This window comes from Morone saxatilis, unplaced genomic scaffold (assembly GCF_004916995.1).
Source record: "Morone saxatilis isolate NCDOM2014 unplaced genomic scaffold, NCSU_SB_2.0 Contig9, whole genome shotgun sequence".
Lineage (NCBI taxonomy): Eukaryota > Metazoa > Chordata > Actinopteri > Moronidae > Morone > Morone saxatilis.
Window position 1 is genome coordinate 10,603,235 of NW_023340268.1, and position 12,974 is coordinate 10,616,208.

At 40.4% G+C, this 12,974-nt stretch overlaps 1 protein-coding gene across 1 annotated transcript; it reads right to left on the minus strand.

The window, feature by feature from the left end:
• Positions 1 to 8,061: 8,061 nt before the first annotated feature.
• On the minus strand, positions 8,062 to 12,028 carry LOC118342929 (meteorin-like protein; the record flags this gene model as incomplete). The annotated part of the gene is given in 4 exon segments (XM_035681621.1): positions 8,062 to 8,918; positions 9,750 to 9,809; positions 11,495 to 11,720; positions 11,845 to 12,028. Coding segments are annotated over 4 exon segments (787 nt in total), but the record flags the coding sequence as incomplete, so codon positions are not given.
• Between the last annotated feature and the right edge of the window lie 946 nt (positions 12,029 to 12,974).

Consider the following 12,974-nt stretch of genomic DNA (forward strand, 5'->3'; position numbering starts at 1 on the left):
TTATTTTTTATCACTATCTCAGTTCATTCTGTGTTCAATTGTGAATTGTGTTCTCGTGCCCCTTTGAGAAACCACATTGAGTTTTAAGAGTAATCAGTGAATTCACTTGAGCATCACAGAAGCACATTTTCTCCATTCAGCTCCTTGAACATGTGGTTAAAGGATAAACTCGACACCGCGCTGTGAAGTGGCTGCCAAAAAATGCCAGAGCAGAGAGAGGGACTGTTTGAGCCGGCGGTCCAGCGTGAGAATCTCTGCCTAATGTCCATTCAGCACTGGCTCATTAAAGTCACATTTGCCCACAGGCTGAGTAAACGAACGAGACCTATGGGTTTGGTGTGTGTGCGTGTGTGAGCGAGCGAGAGAGAGAGAGAGAGAGAGAAGGATAAGTGTGAGAGAAGGTTTTATGGGTTTGCAGCCAATCGAAATTAAACTAAATAATGAAATTGTGTGATTGTTATTGTCTTTGTTCAGTTCACCAATAGAACTCAACTGCTCTTTTCCTATTAATACACATTTGTAATAAACACGTCAGACAGCTTTAGAAAACTATTTTATAATATTGTTATGTAGCTAGCGTAGTTGACTTGTTTGGTCTCTTTCGTGCTGATTAATTAATTTTATGAGGGGTTACAGAAACTGTATGTACGTCAACCTGAGAACATAAAAGTAGCTCAGCTGTGTTGCAACACTATTTTTTACTGATTCAACTCATGTGGGTTTATGTGACACACACATACACACGCGCACACACACAGCTTGCAGATATGCCTGGGTATAGGTATAGACCTGTGTGAGGTCAGTTTGGGTTTGCAGTCTAATCAGCAATAAGAAGAGAAGACAAAAATCCCATCTGACATGTTTTTGCATTCAGCCTTCTGTTGGGTTTTTTAGACCATATAACTCTGTCTGGAGGCTTGAACACATTCGTGCTTTTACCCTGTTTTGGTTTGTTCCGTTTGGTTTGAACTTGATATCAAGTTGCTGCTTTTCCCTAGTTTTTCTTTGGCTTGGTTAAGTTTTATGTTGCCAGTCAGCCAATGAAACATATTTCATTTGCAGAGCCATGTGGTCGTGTAAGTCAGTTTTTATAAGCACTGATTTAATCCAATCAAACCAATCTAATAGGACACTACTGTGATTTGAATTCAACAGGGGATCATGCATAATATGGGAAATATCAACCAAAATTATCCTTGATCAAATGTGATTTTCCTGCTTTTTATAAGGGCAGCATTCTCACTTCAACAAACAACTAAAAGTTCCACCTAGACTTTGACCTCCTTTCCATTTTTGGTAAAAAAAATTGTGTTTGTTTATGCTTTCTGTATGCTTTTGTTTTTCCAAGTGTAGTGAACCACAGTGAGGTGTTCTGAACGTAAACCCCGGTAGTCCAGTAAAACTCCTCCCCTAGCTCCTCCCCCTGCCCAGGTGCAGTATAAAATGCCTCAGCTGGCTCAGTTTCCCTGCAGGAGGTGGTGAGTAGGGCCCCCATGTTTTTGTGTTTCCTGGTGGTTTAAAGTTGTCCCCCCAACTAACATGTGCCTTTTTGTGTTTTAGGCTCACCTGCTGCTGTTCTGTTTTGCTTTGTTTTTGTTAGGTTTTCCTTTTGGGCCAGCTTTTTCATCTGTTTTGGCCTTATTTGCCTATTTTGCTCATTTTGTCTGGTTTTGATTTGTTCTCTTGGTCCAGATTTATTAAGATTGTTTACTTCGAATACATTTCTGTTATTTTGCTTGAATGTTTTGCGATTGTTTAATTACCAATGGGGTTGTTTTGTTAACTTTTGATTCTTTGTTTCAGGAGTGTCTTTCTTTTGTTCCCTTGATTTTTGGTCTGGTGGGCGGCTAGGTGGGCGGCTAGGCACCGTGGTGGAACCTCACTCCCATTGCATGCAAGTAGGCACTGGGGCTCTTTCAGTGCATGTTTTGTTGTTGTTGTTGTTTGTAGTGTTGCCCCCCAGACTAGTGAGACGAGGTACTTTTCCAGTAGTCTGCCCCCACTGAGGCCTCAGCCCACTGATTTTAGTTTATTATACACATTTCATTAGAGTTTTAGTATTGTTATAGTTGGCTTCTTTAAAATTGTTTTTGTTAATATATATTTTCTTGTACTCACCTTGTTTGAAATCTCTTAACAGTTTTAGTTTCCTTTTTTGGTTTGCTTTACAGCCTTATAAATAAAAACATGTTATATTTACCTATTGCCTCATCAGTTTTGACCCTGTGCCCTTTTTTATAGAATTTGGTTTTCATATCCCAGGGTGCAAGTCCCCAGGTGGCATTGTCGGCCCCTAAGTTAGTTCCTTTCCCCAGTTATCTTTAGTCCCCCCCTTTATTTACATTTAAAAACCCAACTCCTTGCCACACAAGCAAGAGGCAATGCATTTCCTACAAACTGGGTTGACTCACCTTAAAGTGTCCTAGAAGCATACCTGTTTATCATACCACAGGGCTTATCTTTGCTCTGTGTCAGACTTTACATATTATACGCTTTATGTCTGATCTTTTACTTTGATCTGATCTGTCATTTGCTGTAGACGTTTTATACCATTTATGGTATGGAGTCCTTTCTACGTGTAACCTAGTGGCGATTGAGTTTTTGGACAGGCCTCATTTATAGTTTGTTATGACACCAAAAGTTTACTTATGACCAAAAATCTACACTGGCCCTGACAGCTCAACACACTGGAACTTAAGAAAACATCTTCAGCACAGATGGAAACTATTTCCAGGGGACACTAAAAAGTGACGTTGCCATGGTTTGTTGTGAGTTATTGTTAGTAAATGAGCTAAAATCCAAAAGTTGTTTTAGTGGGATATCAAGCATCTCCCTGCCCCTTTTGTATTCATAATTTTTCCACTGGAAACAGTTTTCATTGCCATCTGTGCTATTTGCTGCACATTTCAGTATTTGGTTGCGTATCCTCACTTTTCTAATTTTTTTTCCAATTATGTGCATGTGTTGTCAAATTAGTAAAGATGTTTTCCTAATTTGTTTGTGTTTAGTCTGTTTCCACATGTTTCTAAGTTTTCGTTGAGCTCTCGAGATCACCGTAAAATTCAAGCCAGAGCTGCGTTTTTTTTTTTTTTCTAGAAAGTGACTCCTAGATTCTGCAAAACCGGAGCGTAAAGGGCAACACAGCAATGCGTGCATGACAAGTAAATTCAATAACTCATAAACGAAGCATGCGCTGTAATGTAAACATGTCAGTTTTGCAGCTATAGTTCCCTTATTTATACCTTTCTTTCCTCCTTGTAGTGTCACCTGTAAGCACCTTGCAAATCACATTAGTGCCACCTGTACGCCTTTCCAATGTCATTTCTCTAACACAATGTCACCTTCGTCCACCAGGTTGCTATCTGCATCGTCCCACTGTCACCCAAATGCTCCCTCGAAGACACCTTTGTATCACCTGTTAGTCTGACACGTCTGCGGCACAGCTTGGTGTCTTGTGTTACTGTGGAAGGAGACGAGATGGAAAAGGCCTTCCTGCTTCCTTTTGTTTCTCTGCGCCTCGCTAGACTCCGTCCTCCCCCCCCACCCACTGTGTCCATCTGTTCATCTCTCAGTGGAGCAGGGTGAGGACGAGGTGAGACATGCATACGCAGGCACACAAACACTTACATGGGCTGTAAACACGTACACTCTGCTGGCACGCACACATACAAACTGCACACACAAGCACACACAAAGGGGCTATAGTAAAAACACAGCCATTAGCATTACCATGTGATTTTTGAAATCGATATGTTGCAAAATCATTAAGATACTCAGTGCATAATGTGATATCCTCTTGAGATTTCACTGTCAGTAACAACAAATGGTCGGTTTTGTATTTTAACATCAGAATCTAATAACTTTTCAACTGTTGCAATACTGCATCTTGTGAAAACATTTTTTTTTTTTTTTTTTAAAAACACAATCATTTCCGTTTCCACAGTTTTAGTACGTACACACAAAAGCTGGCGAGGATAGAGTTCTATCTGTAATTTCACTCATAACTGATGATACCATATGATGACTAAATTATCTCTTTGTTTGTTTACATAAACTCTGTGGCAGTTGGTGCCCACAAATATGAAATCAGCAAACTCGCTTTGGATTCAAATCAACATCTTTTTTTTTTCCATTTAAGCCTCTGTGTTTACACACCAGTTAAATGTTTCTTGGCTGGCTAATTAGTAATGAACAAGGATAAAAAAACCACTTCAATACTATTCCTTTTTCTGTAACACTACAGAATGGCTGTCTGGAGAGGCAGTTGCGTGTCTATTACATAACTTTTCATTTATTTTTTTTTGTTGAAACCCTCAAACATTCGGGGAGACTGAACATTATTTTATGTAATAAACTACATGGTGGTTTTAAAAACAAATATTTTTGCCTGTTTAGCCAGACGATCACTGAAGGAAGTAATTTGAGTCCAAACAAATTATACCTACTAATGTAAATTTCTGACGGTTCATAGGAGGTTATTTACATTTGAGCTCATGTTCACTGACCTTCAATGGTCCAGCTGTTCGCCACAATGACGACAATAGAGTTAATGTTCAGGACTGAAATATAAACTTCATGTTTAGTTTCTTTTACAAAACAGACATTTTCCTTTCGGTTAGTTACTTAGTTTAAAACTTGTCTGTAAAGTGGAAATGTAATTGGCTTCACAGCACCACATCAGTTAGGCTAAAGACTAAACAGAAAATGGACAATGGATATCCAGAATAGACCTCACAACATGCACTAATGGAACATCATTATAAACTTGAGGGGGCTGGATACAAAATGACTCAGAGAATCAGGCATACAGAGGGTGTGCGTTGAGTATTCACATTGCATTTAGCAGGAATGACATTTTTGAAAATGTAACTTCACAAGTGACAACGCATCAATGGCTGGATTTAGTAACCTCACACGGGTGGGAATGTTCCCCCTGAGAATGATGTTACCACGGCGACAAGGGCACGCCCTTTGCACTCCGGCCCCTGCCCTTTGCTACCCTTGAGGTCGCATGTGCCGTCAGTGCTGAAAAAGCCCCCACCCTAAGCATCAAGAGAGACCCCCCCGATGAAAATGGATGGAGCTGAGTGTTTCACTGTGTGCACGTGAATGTAGGTGTGTACAAACTGTGTAGGCGTCCTTTTCTGTGTGTGCGCGTGAACACACACTTGCCAATGCACACAATAAAAAAAGGGAAGGAAAATGCAAATATTTGATCAATTGACAGCTGCTTTAATCTGTGAGCCAGCAGCCAGGCAGCAGAGGAACACTTCCTTTGTAGAATGAGATTCTCATTTCCTTTGCACACAATTGTTTTTCCTCCCGGTGTGTTTCTCCTCGTCTTCTGTCAGGCACGGTCGGGCATCACATATAGACTCTGCTTCTCTACTTACAGCACCCACTGTAGGTAATTTTAACATAAATCAGAAGAAACACAAGCATTTACATTTACTTTATCTGTGGGCGCCCCTGATATTCTACAAAGGAAGATCTTCAGTTTTCACATCATAATGAATGATGGGCATATTGTCATTCAGAAAAGGTGCTTTCATGTCAAAGAAATTCTGTAACAGCATCGATATATAACATTATAGTTTTGATTATTTTAGATGTAATGCCAAACATAATAGCAGGAGTTAAGCAGAACTTTGAGATCCTCACACTATCAAAAGACTCTGCTGCTGGTTTGTGGAGATTCTGTCCCCCATTCTCTCAAAAATCAGTTTTTCTTCTTGTTCATACAGTTGGATGTTTGAGCTTCACAATGATGTATGTGCAGAGTTTAAAGGAGGTTCTCACATCATCTGCTGAAAGTGGAAAGTTTCTCTGTGCTCATTGAAAATAATCAAAGATTTCAAAACAGGACTATGAGCTGGATTTGTGACATCTCAATACTCAATCCTGGTCCAGTCTGCAATTTATATATGTGTGATATAGCCACCAGTGCATATTCACTGAGAATTGACTTTTAATGAGTTAGAAGGAGTAGATTACTTTTTAATGTTTTTAATGTGGAAATCATTTTTCATGTTTTTACAAGTTTTATTTTTGCTGAAAGAAAACCTTAACAGATGTACATTATTTTTCAAAGCAGACTGTGTATATGCATCTTAATACATATAGTCTGGAGGGGATGTTTGTATGATTTTATGTAAACATAATGTAAGATTTAGTTATCTTGCTAACAGTAAAGAAACAGATTCTTTGACATCTCTTTCCCTCACCACTGAAAACTCAGACAATTCCGCAACCATAACAGCACGAGCCAAACAGACCGCAGTCCAGGATCATTTAAATGTACTGTTATTTGTTATTTCAAGTGACAGAATTCTTAAATAATAACAACTTGGTTCACCACTTTGGTGAACCAGACTACATTTTGGTCACCATCAAACTTTTTTGTCTTTATTTTACTGTTCACAGGCAACTTGAGCACGTCCCTCTAGTTGCAGAACATATGCATTTTACAAGCTTTTTTTCTCATTTCTTGACTTCATTTGCACTTTTCAAAGTATTTCACAACAACAGACAATGTGAGATATTAATAGCAAATACAAGCAGTAGGAAACAGCAAGCATGAAATAACAACTCATAAAACAAGACAAGACTTGTGCAAAATAATTATAGATAACAGAGAAAATGAAGAGGAAAGAAAACAGGTTTTCTATCGGAAGTTAACACATTGAGTTGAATTTACTTAGCAGAGACACAAACTGCTGCTTGATCTTTCTTTTTGAAGTAACACTAAAATGTTATTTGACCACATAATCGCTGAATTTTAGGTTTTACCAGGCGGTTTTGTTGGCAGCCCAAATGTAGTTTGGAATTAGAATTTATCCTGAGATGAAGGACAAATCTAGGACAGATTATGGCATTGTTGTGCATTTTCCTTCTCTTTTTTTCTTCATCAATCTTTATATTTGTGGAATGTTAAATTTTATGTTTGACCATGAGAGATTTACAGTTTTTGAAACGTTGTCACTGCACGTCTCTCTTACTAGCACTTAGAAAAGAAAACTCAGACACACAGAAGGAGGGGAAAGATTTTTCCAAGCAACATTACTCTGTAGATGAAGCAATTCAAAATAATAAAAGAGCATAATGGTTTGTAATAACAGCCTGGAGTCTAGCTCTATAATTTAGTCTTTGTTTGTTTGTTTGTTTGCTTCCGTGTTTATGTGTGTGTTTGTGAATGGGGACCAGAGTTTGATAGAGACATTGATTGAGAGAGAAAACATCACGTGTTTGTATGTGACTGCTCGTAAACAATCACGGGCCGCTCCTAATTTTGTTGTCAAACACACACGCTCATGGAAATGGCCTGCATGTGCGCACAATGAGCACACACCACTCGACCGCTCCTGCTATGGTGCTAGCTGGGAGTGTGTGTATAATAAGTGTGAAAAATCTCATTAATGCAGTGCGGCTGCTGAGCTGCGGCTGCTGCTAAGTCCCTTGTATTGTCACTTTTCTCCAGGGCCCCCGAGCACTAGCTAGCTAACTAGCATCATCGCCATGGAGACCACGGCAGCTATGCCTCCCCACTCATCCTCACCACTCTCACCCTTATACTGTGTACACACACACACACACAGGCAAGGCAAGGAGGATGCCAACCAGAACAGTGGCCCGTCAAAGCTCCACGGGGGTAGCTACGCCAGCAGTGACGCACTGCTGCTCTACTGCCAGCTAATGGTCACTGAACACTCATAATGGTTTTTTCTTGTGGGTAGTTAGGTGGACAATATCTCTTTGTCTGCATCCATGTGGGCCAACAGAGAGGCTGGTAACTTTTGGTCCTTCGTTTTTTTTTTGGGTCCTATTAACTTCACTTGTCATTTGTTTCTAATTATCTGCACCTCAACCTCAATGAGCCTCAGTGTGCCATACAGTATGTGACACAGAGGGACAGGTTTGTTAATAAGATATAATGCAGTGTTCCTATATCAGGAGATACAGCTCATACTGGCTCACTCACAAACACTAAAAACTAGTTCTACTACTACTACTACTACTACTACTACTGCAGAGAAAAATCTTAAATTAAACAAAAAGACAAGCTGAAGAATGGCTCTTTATTTTCTGCAAATATATAGACCATTTGAACTCATTAGCAAAACACACACACACTTAGTACACGAAGACTCACAGAGCTGCATACTGTACACTTCTGTCAGAAGAAATTTTACAGAAAGCTTTTTACAAAGCAAACTTTCATTTCAACAACGATCACACGAGCGGTATCGTCATGAGATTAAAAACTTTAACCAGTTAGAAACAAAATTAATTTAAGCTCATCATTCATTCATTTGCTGCCTCAGTCATACACAGACACATTTACACATACAGCATACAAATACAGTCAAATGGGGACATTTTAGTTTAGACAGCATGTTGGCTACTAAAATGTTCAAACTGTCCAATTGTCTTTTATGCTGCAAGGCAACAATAAGTTGCACATCACTGAGAAGAGTCTGCAGAAAGTAGCCTTTAATGATGGCCAGAAGTCTGTTTATTTCTCGGTTCTTCTTTGTGCCTTACTCGCTGACCTTTTTGAGAGTCACTCCACCCTGTTTTACCCAGAAGAGATGAATAGATTTCTCAGTCTGTGTCTATTTGGCAGGGGTTTGTTCCTGCTCTGTCTGCTCTGGTGTACAACTTCAGGAAGTCCTTGTAGCGGGGCGCACAGCCAAGCCAGGCTTCTCCAAAATGAACAGAACCAGTCAAAAGGTACTCATCCCCTCTAGGATGCACACCGCACTGTGCAGGAACATTGATACGTCCACTCCAACGCCGCCCTCTGGCTCCACTCCAGGCAAATACCCTGTTCTTCTGACGGAACAGCCGACTCAGAGTCACCACAACCGGGGAGCGGCCGTTAGTACCTGATGCCACATCTCGAAAGCTGCCACTGCCGGCTACAGAGACAGGAACAGGACCGATAAAGAGAAGGAGATTAGATCAAATGAATCAAGGATAGCTAAAATTAAAGTGTATGATGTGTACTGTTGAAAATGGACATAACACAACCTGGCTCTTACAAATCAAAAGTTGAATTAATAAAGAATAAAACCCTTACTCAATTCAACACACTCAAGGGTTTTTGTGCTACAGCCTTACTTGGTCTGGCATGACCAGTAGCTAACGGTGGCTAATGTTAGCAAACTTAAGATAGATACTGTTGTGTAACTGAGTCAGTTTGCTGACTTTCTAGCTCCACTTTACTGTTACTATTTTAGCTCAGTCAGATCATCGATGATGACGTATTCAAAGAAACTGACTCCAAAGAAACGTGGGAAACTGGCTATTATCCTGTCATTGCCACTGTGTGGATGTAAAGTTACAGTTACAGTACAAGTTACACGGTCTTGCATCTAAATAATGTTTGACTTTTGGGGAAATTGCTTAGATCATACAGCTCTCATGTCTGTATGCTAAATATGTAGCAGAAGCCAGCTGCCAGTTCGCTTAGATTAGCACAGAAATTTAAAGCGGTGACTTCCTGATTACACAAACAGAATATAACGTGTTAATTAGTGAGTAGTAGTTGCACGAAGGCTGGTTTTGTTACCTTATTATTCTAAGCTAAGCTGACTGACTGTGGCTGCAGCTTTATGCAGTATTTATCGTACAGATATGAGTGCGGCATCAATTCTTTTCATTTTAATCTCTGAAAGAAAGAGATTAAGCTGATTTCCAAAAATGTCAAAGTATTCATTTAATGTGTATGTTTGTGTGTGTGTATTTACCAAAGTCACTGGTACACACAGCCATAAGGACCTCTTCATCTGAGCAGGGTTTACAGGTGACTAAAAGGAAAGACACAAAAAAGAAAACATTAAATGCTTAGTCTGTTTCCCAGTGCTTACGAGACCAGACAGACATCAAGAGAGTATGTGAATGAGAACAGCAGGTGAGGGAGACGTAATCACAGAATTACCCCTTGACCCTGTCAGCTATAAAAACAGCTATAAAACGTCCAGACACACAGACAGACACACAGACAGGCTTTCTTCTGTCTCATTAGAAAAGAAGTCCAGCCTTCCTCTCCACCTACCGTCCCTCCCCTCTACCACTTTAAACGGGTGGGCTACCCAAAATTCACTGCTTTGTGGAGGGGGGGGGTCTGTTCTTGATTGACAGTTGAGAGACGATTGGCTGACCCTTGTGCTTGACCCTAACGGGACCTTTTGATTGGCCTGCTTGTTTTCATAAGTCTGGCTGAGACAAGGGTGTGTGGGAGTGAGGAAGTGGGGGGAGGACGGAGCGTCAGAGCATGGCAGCGAGATAAAGAAACAGGGGTGAAACAGTAACGTGGCCTTTCACCACCTTCACTTTATGTCAGAGAGACGGCGGCCTGTGTCAGGTTTGATGAGTTTAACAGACCCTTTTAAACCAATTAAATCGATGTACACAAACACAGACAGTGTGGAAAACAACTTCAAGAGAACTGAAACTGACTTGAGACGGTTAATATGTTAGAAATGTGAGAATATTGTGAGAATGTGAGAATATTTTGATTTTTCTCAAGTGTTTTTAGTTCTTCTGGTGATTATGAAGTTGCAAACATGAGCGGTTTTGGAAACATTTGCTAGTTGCTTCATTAAACCAGTGCTAGAAGAAGCATTAAAATGATTTACCTAAGTAAAAGTAGCAATACCACATTGTACTCCATTACAGTAAAAATGTCCTGCATTCAAAGTTGTACTTGTGTAAAAGTATTAGCAAGGAAATAAACTTAAAGCATCAAAAGTAAAAGTACTCATTATGCAGAATGGCCCCTATCAATCTAATATAAATGTATCATTGGGTCATTATTAATAATGTATTAATATGTAAGCGGTACTTTCATGTTGTAGTTGGTAAATGTGGAGGGAATTTTGACTAGTTCACATATTTTTGGGTAGTTTAATCTGTTAACAGCGCGTCATATCTAATAAGATGTTCATATGTTTTGTATGTAAAATGTTAATGTGAAAAGTAACTAATAACTAAGCTGTCAGGTAAATGAAATGGAAATACTCAAGAACAAGAATCTTTAAGTTGTACTTGAGTGAATGTACTTAGTTATTTTCCAACACTGGATCCAACACTTGAGAATCGGCGGCTCAGCTGCATTTATAATGCAGTACCATTTTTGAATCATGTTCCTCCCATTCCCTTATAATTTACCTTCTAGATATGATTTTCCAACAACAGATAGATTGCAAACTTTTAGAAAACTGGATTTAGAAACTGGATTCATTTTCAAAAGCTCCAGTTTCACAACTTAAACTTACAATTCACAAAATCAGTCTGAAAATTTGTAGTAGGGGTTGGTTTCAACTTACAAAGACTTTTACGAGGCAAGTAGAAAAACAACATTCAGTGTCACTGTTCACACAGAAAGTCACAAGACAAAGCTCAGCAGAATTAACGCCAACTGCAAAACACACAAGGATACAACACAAACAAGACTGTATCTCCTTCAGAATGGGTGCATTCATTCTCTTACCTAAACCAGGCTGCAGGTATGGGTACATGTGTGCCCCGGGCCCCTGACTGGGCACCAGCTCGTACTGGAAAGCTGTGATCCTCCGGCTGATGTCTGTGTGAGGGACGGCCTCCACAAAGAGAGCTCCCTCTGCCAGGCTGAAACAGTGCACTGTGCCCTGAGCGTGGTCCTCCTCTGCCAGCAGCAGCGTCAGATCCCCGGCACGCTCCAGATACAAATGAGAACCCTGGACACGCAGGACAGAGAGGACACATATAATCCATCTGAGACATCAGGGGTAATATTCTGACTGTTGAGCCTGAATTCTGTCCCAATAATGTTCATTTCTTAATACTGGTGTCATACTCTACCTGGGAGTAAGTGTAGGGTTTGATGCACACATGGAAACCTGCCATGTGTCCTGAAGAGGGCTCTGTGTTTGGCCGCACGTTGACAATGATAGCTCCTGTGGGGTAGAGCCACTCCAGAGACCCCTGAGAGCAGCGGAGGTAGACCTGCTCCACATCTCTACGATGAGACTCGTGGCTCAAACCACTGCAGATGAGAGGGCAGATTTTTGTTTCACATTTTTCAGACATCAGGCACAAGGTTTACCATTCAGGTGCCTAAAATCATCAAGCAACCATCAAGAGGGAAACTTGGATCCAGGACTTCAGTGCTGTGAAAATGTCTCTGAACGCATTCTAATCTGCTGGCAAAACAGAGTAAAGAAACACATGGAAAGGATTTAATGATAGTGCGACGTTCATTAGGAGCAACTCTGGTGCAGCTGTCTGCCAACACATCTCTCACTTTGGATGGATGTGGTCGCTTGTCTCTGATGTGCATAAGCTACCTCAACACCAGGAACTGATTGGGCTATTAAGTCGTTAAAAGTTTGAGGCCGGCAAACTTTACAACGCTGAGCACGAAGTCATTTTTTATGACTTGGGGACTTGGAGGAGTGATCAAAGGGGCCGTATAGCTGTATTTACTTAAGATAGGAAATGGAGCAGAGACATTCCTCTGATTGTGAGTACATTTCCAGAACCGTAAAGGGAGCATATTTTAGAAGTTCTACTATGTGGAGAACCTTAGTGTAAATGGTCTCTCAATATGAAATGAAGGCCCCTCCTGTCCACGCACTGTTGGTTTCAGTTGTTCTGTGAGTCATTTTCCTTTGTGAGAAGAAGATTTGAATAAAGATGTTCATAGGAATTACTGAGAAATGATGTCATAACATATCTGAGTAGTAACTAAAAGCAGTTGCACAAAGCGGGCCAAAAGCATCCTTAACTGGTTCCCATTGCGGCACTATGCCTTATTTCACTCTGACCTTCCAGCGGATTACGGTCAAATCTTAATCAAACATCCATGCGTCTAATTAACCTTTTGAACCCAATGAAATCCCGAGTAATGCACAGAGCCAGTTCAAAGACACAACCTCCCTCTCACACACTACTGAAGTCCCTTTCATGACCCTCCACACACACACACACAC